This window comes from Mus caroli, unplaced genomic scaffold, assembly GCF_978045245.1.
Source record: "Mus caroli unplaced genomic scaffold, Mus_caroli_1 scaffold_6, whole genome shotgun sequence".
Lineage (NCBI taxonomy): Eukaryota > Metazoa > Chordata > Mammalia > Rodentia > Muridae > Mus > Mus caroli.
In genome coordinates, this window is record NW_028227261.1 from 43703724 (window position 1) to 43715261 (window position 11538).

Here is an 11538-nt window from a genome sequence, read left to right on the forward strand (position 1 = left end):
CCTTGGAAGCTCACTTAATAAATTATTTATAAGTAGACTTTTAGGTCATTGAAAACATTTGCTATAGACCCATCTCAGTCATTCTGAAGCCCTGTCTTCTCCATCTTCGGAGCATCACCCATATCTTCAGCACCCAAACAGGGCATCACTAGAATATGCATCATGACTAATGGCCTCATGGAAGCTGCACCATGAAGTTCCTCAGTTAACTGAAGATTAGATATTTATTCAGAAAATAATAACACACGTTTATCAGAAGAACTTTTTACTGATGTTTGGGGTCTAAGAAACGGTGCCTATTATTTATATGATTTCAGTCTTGGGCCAAAGCAAGACGACTGCAAACCTAAAGGTATCAGGCTATACACAGTGAACAATATGTTCTGTCCACTAAAAATACAGGGAAGCTTATAGATAATACTGTGACAAGAATTAGGTATGCCATTCTTTTTCTTCATGAAAGAAAAAAAAAGTTTACACCAAACATTAAAAGCTATCTAAAGCCTTTCCTGTGTATTCAAACAGCAAGGGTTTAAGCTAAAAAATCTCTGGCAATAATTTCAGGGTTTATTGCCAGAAAATACTTTTTATATTACCAATATTTATTCTCAAAAGCGCACTTGAAATTTGAGACTTTTTATTTCTTTAGATTTTTTTTAAAAAATTAAGTTTAGGCTTTAACTTTATTTTTCCTTTAGATTTTTTAAAAGATAGAATAAAAGTCAATTCTGGAAGTATATCGTACAAGAGATTTTAGAAGTTCCATTCAGTCAAAAGCTATACTGGTTGTGAATACTCCTTGATATTTTTCTTCATATGAAACTTCAGATAAGGAATCAGCTTTTCACCTATGTTCACAAACCACAAAACTTCTAACCTTAGCTCTACTTTCTTCTTTGGGATTCAGGTACACCTGAATAATACTATGAGAATTAAATAGCATTGTTTAAATGTCCAAAGATATTTCTGCAAAAATTTTCAAACTTCAAATGTTATAAGCATCAAAGTAAAATATTTGGGTGGAGTCCAGCATACGTTTCAACCCTGCCTCAGACCCAGCATCACCATCGCCTTTGTCCTCTAACCTTACTCTGCTTTCTCAGTTTCTGAATACACTGTGTTTCTTTGTGACTCCAAGCAAACTCTAAAACTCTGCCCCTCTCTCTGATAAAAATCATCCTTTAAGATGAAGGGCTCACTATCTGATTCCATTGTTCATTAAGGAAATGGGTGGTCCTCGCCTGGAGTATCCACCTAAATATTTTCAACATGTATTGCTTATGCTATATATGCCCATGGTTTTTAACCTTTAAAAAATATTCTTTAAAAATTTCATACAGTTGCATAATACATTCTGGTCATATTCAGTCCCATTCCTTAGCCACCTCCCTAATGCACCTTACCTCTCCCAACAAGTTCCCTTCCCACTATTTTATCTTTTGTTTTGTGAGCCACTGGGTTTAACCAGGCCCTCCTTTGCTGGTATAGGTGTGGAGCTATTCACTAGAGCATTTACAAGTTACAGGTAGCTACATGCTGGTGAAGTGGGGAAAGTGGGGTGTTTTGGACTGATGGAGGCTTAAATCAGTCAGGTGAGATGGCATGGTTTAAATGTCCAAAGATGGGGTTTTTTTTGGAAAAAAATACAAAGTTGAAATGTTATAGACATGAAAATTTGTAAAATGTGGCCAGCAACCTCTAGCTTTTGCCACCATGTTTCCTCACCATAATGGACTGTGTCCCCTAGAAGTGTTACCCAATTAAAATCTCTTTTCCTTAAGTCCCTTCTTATCAGGTATTCTGTCACAATTATGAATAATGAATGCACAGACTATATAAAACCTATGGTGTTGTAAACTATAAACTTTAAGTAGGCACTCAGTGTCTGATAGGTTAAAAATCCACTAGAGTCAAATGTTCTCTTTGTCCCATGTTCGCAACATAAACACCTGAAAATACTTTGTAACTCAAAAATGGGCATCTTTCCTCTTTTTTTGGCACAAAAAAATCAAACATACAAATAAACAACAACAAAAAAAACAACAACAAAACACAGTTCTCCTCTGGGTTCCAATAGAACCAAGATGATTTTGACTGTTTTCTTTAAGATTATCAAGAAAACCTCTCCAAACTATGCAGCCTCCATGCCAACATGCATTCCTTATGCAGGGCAACCGTAGGAATGAATCATATGTGAGTCACTGCCAGGACACAGAAGAGAACAGGGAAAGCATAGTTGTTTTTGCTTGTGTTTTTGGTTTTTTTCCTATTCTTTGGAAAATTTTTAAATATTTTTAACATGTCCATGTTATGTGACATGGTGAATTCCCTTACAAAATACTTTTCTATTTAGTAACATAATTAATTTGTGAATTCTGGGAGGGAAAATAGTAAAAGATTATTTTAAAATAGCATTTTAAATGAATCTAATAAATTGCCAGTTTGATGATGATGATGATAGTGGTGAAGGTGGTAGTGATGGTGGTGGTAGTGGTGTGATAATGGTGGTGGTGATGGTGGTGATAAATGCCCTTTATATAGCTCCTAGCAGGGGCCCAGCAGTGTTTTAAGCACTTAGTAGTTAATGAGGAATCTTAAATGGGTGGTAACATTTTTATTTTACACATGAAACTGAGACTCAAAGACATTTCTCTGAGAACATGCAGTTAAAGGGTCGAATGAAGATTTGATTTATTCATCAGCTGACTTCAGAAGCCACATACATTTAACTACTATGCTTTTCTGGCCACTGAGTAAAATGTGATAGCTAAGTATAATACATGTACATGCACTCACATACATACACACATGTATATACACACTGTAATCTTCCAGTAATGAGGATTGATAAGTCACAATCACTAAAGTAACCTAGAAGCAGTCCTCTGGACCACAAATTCCAGTGTCAGTTCACGTGAATTATGATATCCCACTGCTGTCTCCAGGATCCTCCACGTCAGAACTATAGTTGCTCTTATAAAACATAATTGTCCTAAACCCCTGAAATGTCTATTCTTGGCTCTCAACTTGGCTACATCTGGAATTAACTAAAATCCAAGCTGTTGAGTGTACCTGTGAAGGATTTTTCTGGACTGGATCATTTGAGGTGGGAAGACCCACTGTAAATCTGGGCTACATCTTCTGGTGATTGTAAGCTGTTTTTACAAACACTACTTCTAACAAAGGTTCTTGAATGCTTTAACCTCTCTTCTAGCCCACCACCCCACCAGAAGTTGTGGAAAAGAAAGGTTATTAGGATATGGGGGAAGTGGACCTGTTTAGAAATTGTTCTTTGGAGCATTGTCAGGAAATCAGCAGTTCAATTCACAGGAATCAGCAGTGGCAACTCAATTCACTTGCAAACACCTCACGAATATAACAGCAGTCCAGTAGTGTTGGGATAGCAAACATGTTTGAGCAGTGGTGACATGACCTGGCAGAAACAGTCAGGCCTCCAGCAAATCGGCATGAGTCAGCAGGAGCAACCAAAACCAGGAGGGACACCAGAAGTTCTCTGCCATGCCTCTCTCAGAGAAGATGCAAGACCAACGAAGCATTGCAAAGCTAGCTATGCAAGACTCCATCGCTGTCCGTTGAGTCCTATTTATATCCCCCTAAATATCATGTGTCCTCTCACGGGTCTTGCCTCACCCCATGAGTCTGTCTTAACAAAACTCCACACGAGTCAGTATCAGCTGATATCATTCTGCCAATTGGCCCAAGTCCTTGGAAGGGGCGAGGAGAGGCGGGAGCCTACAAGAAGGTCTTTGGAAATTTTTCTCTACGGCATTACCACAAGCAGAGCTCAGTAAGGCCATGTAAGGCAAACCAATACATGTGTGTTCTTAGTGAAGAATCCGTCACATGTGTCCTTTTACATGCTTGCTTTAGCAAAACATCCTTTCAGTTGTATCTGCTTCAGCAAAACGTTCCTTCATGTGTGTTGGGGAAATATTAAAAAAAAAAAGAGAGAAAGCCAGCATGTTCCCACGCTGGTACTGGCAAGGCAACTGGTGAGCAGGCGGCAGTGCTCACACAGGGCCACAGGGCTCCTGCCCAGTGATTCTCACTCAGCGGTCCCTCTGCCCACCAACTCTCCTACTCTGTGGGGCCACAGGGCCTCTGCTAGCCATCTTGCTGGCACCCGCCCTCCCCAGTTCATCTCACTACCATGCAATGCTCCACACACCTATGATCTGTCACCTTACCATCTAATTACCCAGTAGAATCAAGTCTCTTAATGTTTAATTAACCAATCAGATTTATATATAAATAATATTACTATTTACAAGATGTCAATACAATAATTTTAAAGCCAATTGATAAGGATAAAAGCTTTATCTCAATATTTCAAACCTTGTGAAAACACAGCTATTTATGGCTAGAAAATGCCACACAGGTACACTCCAAAGCCATCTTGGTTCTCCTCGCTTCTTCTCCTGCAACCTCTCCACCGCCCCAACTCCTAGCTCCGCCTCCCTTTTCCTGTCCAATCACAGGCCTTTCACTGCCCTAATGTGATTGGACAGGGAAAGTCCTACAGTACATGTGTGTGTCTGCTTTAGCAAAACATCATTTGACATAACTGACTTTTACCTTCAATCTCACTGAAAAGTACATTCCTTCATTGCTGTTAGAGTTCTTTGGAATATCTGTACCTATATCTATCTATACCTATCTCTATATCTATCTATATCTATCTCTATATCTATCTATCTATCTATCTATCTATCTATCTATCTATCTATCTATCTATCTTACTAGGTAAGGCCTTATTCCAAACAACTATTGGACTCTTGGACTTTCCACTAGGAGATAGCCATTGCTGGACTACTCAAAGCACAGCCTGTAAGCAATGTACATATATACATATGGTATATATGGTATACGTATAGTATAATAAATCCCACAATATAAGAATATATATTCACATATATAACAATAAATCCCCTCAAATTTTCATATATAAACTTGTATATACACATATACATACATATATATTTTCCTTCTTACTAGTTGGAACATACATGCATTAGGGTTAACAAGCACAACAGTGACAAATTCAGGGGAAACTCTGAGTCTGCTCATCCATAGAGGCCATAGTACTGCTATTATGACAGGTGGAATTTATTCAGATTGTAGTTTCCCTTTCCCAAAGCATCTATACAAGTAAAGTACAAGTCCTTGACATGTGAGAATAAGCCCACAAATATTTTACTTTTTGCTATTTACTGATTATTATTTACTATTTTACTATTTACTGATACTTCTATAAAAAATTAAAGGTGATATATTCATACCCTGGTTCATAAGTAGATGAAAATTAGGTTTTACAAAGTTGTAAGTAGTTTCCCTACTATTACTGAGGATTTTTTTCCCTGATGAATTTGTAAGCCTCAAAAGGTATATAAAGTAGAAACTTAAGGGTTCTTTGGAAAGTCAGTTAGATGCTGTTTTGTTGGGGCAAACACATGAAGGAATGTTTAGCTGAAGCAGACACAGTAGAAAGCAAGTATGTGAAAGGACACATGATGAAGGATTCTTTGTTACCAATATACATGCATGTATTACATTACATGGTTGAGCTGCATTTGATGGGACTCCATAGAAAAAACACACCAAAAAAAAAACTTCTGGTGGTGTGTGGCAGTTTCTTGCCACTTCCTCAGACTTAGTCTGATTGGCAGAGTGGTATCAGCTAAGGCAAGACTCATGAAGGACAAGTGTTGTTTGGAGGCTATAAAAAGGACTTGGTGGACAGTGCCAGAACCTGAGCTAGGCATACTTTTAAAGCCAGCTGTGCAATGCTTGTGGACCTTGAGTCTTCACTGATCTTCACTTCCCTGAGAGAGCCATTCCTCCAGGATTTCCTCTTGGTCCCTACTGCTGACTCGAGAGGAGGCTGAGGTCTGGATCTCTCTGCTAGGTATTGCTATCACTGCTGATTCGTGTTTGCTGTCCCTACTCTACCAAACTGAACTGCTAGTGTGTTCCTGAACTGTTTTCAAGTGAATTAAGCTAATCTATGAACTGAACTGCCAATTCCCAAACAACACAGAGGGGAGTTGAACCAAAGAACCTTTCTAAAAAGGTCCACCTCCCTACCTCCACCCCCATATCCTTTATTTCCCACTACCTGTGGTGGGTGGTGGGCTAAAAGGAAGGTTAAAGTACTTAAGAACCATCATTCTAAGATTTAAAATAGGTTTTGAAAAAATTAAAGTTACAGATGTATCTATTTTCAATTTTTTAACCTGTGTTCTATGATATTGTCTTTCAAGAAAGGCTTTTCTCTTTTCATGGAACAATATCAAAGCCATGAAAAACAAATCTTTATAAATTCATATACCAAGAGAAATGTAGCAGCACTCAATGGTGTGGTTACGCAGCTGAGGAGGACAACTAAGTGTCCCAGGAAATACCCATGTCCTTTATCAGTGATGTTCTCTGTGAACTCTCAAGTCAGTTAAAATGTGTCTCTGGTGACATTCCTTACATATATTTCTTCTTCCTCGGTTGACGGCATAATCCCTTCTGAGCATGTAGATGTTAGAAATGTGCCCTAGATTTTAACATATTCCTATGAACTCACTTCTATTTTAATCCACTGAAGTTCTTCCTGAGGAGATACTGGCTCTACTATTTAAAGCACAGGAAGGAGAACAGTTGAGGTTAAAGTTTAAGGCTTGCCATTTAGTGTCTGGACTTATACTGATGAGTCACAGACGTTTGATCCTTAATTTCTACTCTGTAAGGTTGAGATTACATACATGTCTTCTTCAGCTCATTGGTATGTAAGAATGTCAGAGTATATATACAAATACAAAGTACAAATAGGGCCCCTAAATAAAAACTGGATATTCTTGGTTTTAGAACTTTAAAGTGTATTCCATGATGTATAAGAAGTATGCAAATGGCCGGGCGTGGTGGCGCACGCCTTTAATCCCAGCACTCGGGAGGCAGAGGCAGGTGGATTTCTGAGTTCGAGGCCAGCCTGGTCTACAAAGTGAGTTCCAGGACAGCCGGGGCTACACAGAGAAACCCTGTCTCGAAAAAACCAAAAAAAAAAAAAAAAAAAAAAAAAAAAAAAAAAAAAAGAAGTATGCAAATGAATAAAAGAAATAAGCACACACTTCTTTCTTCACCATACAGCTTCAAAAGGATCAAATGGGAATGGGGAAGGAAGAGGAGTGAAGGAAGAAAACGTTTAACACTAAGAGCAATTTGTGAGCAAATATGGAATTTTAAAACAGTAGAAACTTCCAGAAATATACACATATATGAAGGCGATCTAAATGATTGCCAAAGTAGTAGAGAAGTCAGAGCCCCAACTGGACTTCTCTTGTCACCAAATGAAGCTTCCAGTACTGAGATTGGGGCTACATCAAATTGAGTCATTGACCAAAGGAACAATCCAAACAACCTAGGTAATTGCCAAGGATACTGGTTTCTTTCCATAAACTGATAGTAAGGTCCTATTGCTGAATACAGCACCTACACAACTCATTGAACACAGAGAAATTGAACTGTTGTCTATCTAGAGCCTTTACCCCTACAGACTAGTGTTCATAGTAATAAAAGTTACTTTGTATGCTACCAGAGAAGAAATGTAAATACTATCCCAGCTACAAACCTTTCTATACACAATGGTGACAAAATCTAATGCAATAGTGGCACAAAGCTTGTGGGAGTAACCAGCCAATATCTGATTTGACTTAAGGAACACTCCATGAGATGGAACCCATAGTGGGGCTACTTTGGTGGCCAAGAACTTGAGATTAGACAGGTCAGGGACCTAGGAGGAAATTATGTACTTCTGTTCCACTGAATGAACGTAGCAATAAATGACTCCTAATGGCAACTTGATATTCTCATAGATCATCAGTACCATGTTCAACCAACATTAGAGAAGTTTCCTCTTCTAGTAGACAGAAACCAATATAAAGACCCACAGCCAGACATTGTGCAGAAAGTGAAAGAGCTTGGAACACTCAGCCCTAAATGGACAAATTCCCATCTGCCAGGGCTCATTAATCTCTGCAGAATAAGTGACAACATGTAAGAGCAAGAGGATATGGAGGACATATGGTAGATATGGGGGACCACCGGAGGGGGGTCAGAGCAAGCAGGGGGCTAGAGCAAGTGGGGCTGGAGCAAGAGGGAGAAAGGGAAGGGGGAAAATAAAAAAATAAAATATAATAATAAAAATAATAAAAAATAAAATAGAATTATTTTAAAAATAATTATGATTCTCTGAATTTTTTTCATTGTCAGTTGTTGTGTACCCCTCCCCCCACTTAACCTCTAATATTTTGATTTGGATCTTCTGCCTTTTAGTTAATTTGGAATAGGATATATCAATCGCCTTAATTTTCTCAAAGAACCAACTCTTTGTTTCATTGATTGTTTGAATTTTATTAATTCCAGTCCTGTGTTTATTTCTGTTTATGTCTTGCTGTCTATGTCTACTTCTTTTAGATGTGATTTCTTGTGCAAATTTTAGTTGTACTGTTAAGTTGCTATTATGAGATCTCCCCACTTTTCAGTGTAGGCACTCAGTGCTATGAACTTGCATTTAATAACTACCTTCACTGTGTCCCATAAGCTTGGGTATCTTGTGTATTCATTTTCATTGAATTCTAGAAAGTCTTTAATTTCTTTCTTGACCATTTGTCATTCAATAGTGATTTGTTCAGTCTGCATGAATTTGTAAGCTTTCTGTTTCTGTTGTTGATATCCAGCTATAATCTGTGGTCAGACAGGATGCAAAGTACTATCTCAAGTTCCTTGTATCTGTGGAGCCTTGCTTTTGTGTCTGAGTATGTGGTCAATTTTGTAAAAAGTTCCATCCTCTGCTGAGAAGAAGGCATGTTCTTTTGTATTCTGGTGAAATTTTTTAAAAATATACTAAGTCCATTTGAGTTATAATGTATACTAACACCAGCAGTTTTCTGCTTAGTTTTGTCTGAATGGCCTGTCTATTGCTAAGAGTGAGGCACTGAATGGCCTGTCTATTGGTGAAAGTGAGGCATTGAAATCTCCTATTATCGCCATGTGAATATATAAATTTTTACTGTAATAGTGTTTATCTTATAAGCTTGAGTTCTTTTCTGTTTGACATACAGGTGTTAATAATAATAATGCTCTCTTGGTGTATTTTTTCTTTAATTAGTATTATAATATCCTTCCCTACCCTGATAAGTTTTGTCTTGAAGTCTATTATACATTAAAATAGCTGCACCAGTTTGTTTCTTAGGTCCATTTCATTGGAATATATTTTTCCATCGTTTTACCCTGAGGTGTCTATTCTTAATATTGTGATATGTCACTTGGATGCAGTAGGTAGATCATGTGCTCACATTTATTGTTAGTCTATATAATTTAATAGAGGAATTGAGACCATTGATATTGAGAGATCATCAATAGCAGTATTTGTTGGTTACTATTTTATTGTTGCTGGTCTGGGATTATTCATTTTGTTTTCTTGGGTGTAGTTAACCTCTCTAGGTTGGAGTTTTCCTTCTAGCACCTTCTGTTGGGCTAGATTTGTTGATAGATGTTATTTAAGTTTTGTTTTAATAGGATGTCTTATTTTCTCAATCTATTGTGATTGATAGTTTTGCTGGGGTGGCATCTGTGGTCTCTATGAGTCTATATAACAGCTATCTGGCCTTTCTGTATTTTAGAGTATCCAATGAGAAATCAATTGTTATTCTAACAGTTCTGGTCTTTTCCCCTTGGAGCTTTTAATAATCTTTCTTTGTTCTGTGTGTTTAGTGTTTGACTATTATGTGCCAATAGTACTTTATTTTCTGGAACAGTCATAGAAGAAAATATTTTTTTTTAATTCCAGCTTTGTTTATTGGACACAAGTGTTGAACATGGGATAGCATCATACTGCCCCATTTCCATAGTAACCAACTGGCTTGGTCACATGCTACAAGTTGCTGCTTCCTGGTGTGTGAATTAGTAAGCTAAATTCAAACAGTAAGATAAAAACACTTTTGTACCAAAGTTGTGACTTAAAAAATACAAAAGCTAGACCCACAGGTGCAGAAAAAAAATGGCAATCCTGAGAGCTGCCTTGAAATGTCAGTCTTGAAACTTGTGGGGAGGCCAGCACCCATTAGGGGAATGAAGGGAGTGGGAGCCTGCCCTCTTCATCCAGGTGGGCTTCATACTGTCTCTGGTATATGTGGGTCCAGCCCCAGGCTGGGCACCATGATGAGGGAAGCATAAGGAGAGGCACTGAGAAGATGACAGGGCAGGGCCAAGCCCTTCAACCAGAGCAAACTGGGAGAAAAGGACCCTACTTGGCACTTCCAAACTTTGGCAGCTCTAAGAGGTGTTTCCTGACTGCCCAGCCCATGCTGTGGCAGAACCCATAGGAGGTCTCTGACTGGGCCTACTATGGTTACTGAAGACTGGATACTACTCCAGGCCTTATTCCCAATCCTCAGTATCCCAGGAGAAAGAGCTGGTCCAGTGGCCTCGGGCTGGGAGGTTGAGGGATAAGAAGGTTGGCTTGGACCTTTGGGATCAGCTGTTAGCCCTCAAAGCTGGGGCCCAGCACACAGCAGAAGCCAGAACTAGATACAGACAGAGCGCGGATGTGTTCTCACTGTACAAAAAGGTCAGTGGGCCCAAGTCTAGACGGTGGCTGACTGCTAAGACAGCATGGACCGCTGTACGGCCTTCTGCAGAGACTACCGAGTCACCAGCAGGCGGACCACCTCCTCCGAGTGCTTGGTGAGCTGCTTCCGAGCCTGGTCGTGAGTGACCATGGTCATGTCCCAGCCGTTCACCTGCATGATCTTGTCTCCAATCTGCAGCCCAGTAATTTCAGCAGGACCTCCCTCTGATACTTGTGTGACGTAAATGCCCTTGTCTGTTTTATCTTCCGAGAAGGGATTCTGAGACGGGTCCTGGTCGATCCCACCTCCAATACTGAAGCCCAAGATTAAGTTCTCACCTTGACGCAAATTATGAATTTCAACTCTTTGCACTACAGTGGTGACAGGCTGGCCCGGGGTGTAGGACATTTCGACCGAAATCTGTCAAGGAGACAGCGCCCGGTGAGACCTCCAGAGAGCGAAGAAAATATTTTTGAGCCTTTGGCCATCCTTTTCTTTCCTCTATTTCTATTATTCTTAGATTTGGTCTTTTCATAGTGCCCCAGATTTCCTGAATGTTTTGTGTCAGGATATTTTTAGATTTAACATTTTCTTTGATAAAGGTATCCATTTCTTCTATTGTGTTTTCAATGCCTAAAATTCTTTCATCCCTTGTGTTTTGTTGGTTAAGACTGTCCTCTTCAATTCCTGTTGGAGTTTCCAAATTTTTCATTCCAGATTTCCCTCAACTTGAGTTTATTGATTCTATTTCTACTCTCAAGTCTTGAACTGTTTTTGTTTTTTGCATTTCCTTCCATGGTTTGCCTTTCACAGATTTCTTGAAGTGATTTATTCATTTCCTCCTTAAGAACCTCTAGCATAATCATAAAGGATATTTTAAGGTCCTTTATGCTTCAGCTATGTT

The 11538-nt window shown here is 38.9% G+C and overlaps 1 protein-coding gene across 1 annotated transcript; it reads right to left on the reverse strand.

The window, feature by feature from the left end:
• Positions 1-10073: 10073 nt before the first annotated feature.
• LOC110293737 (tax1-binding protein 3) lies at positions 10074-11071 on the reverse strand. The gene has a single exon (XM_085838414.1). The coding sequence runs from the start codon at positions 11040-11042 to the stop codon at positions 10707-10709; it is 336 nt and encodes a 111-aa protein (XP_085694540.1). The 5' UTR covers positions 11043-11071; the 3' UTR covers positions 10074-10706.
• Between the last annotated feature and the right edge of the window lie 467 nt (positions 11072-11538).

Coding starts and splice junctions, on each gene's coding strand:
- LOC110293737 (XM_085838414.1), bottom strand. CDS start 11,042: ATGTCCTACACCCCGGGCCAGCCTGTCACCACTGTAGTGCAAAGAGTT.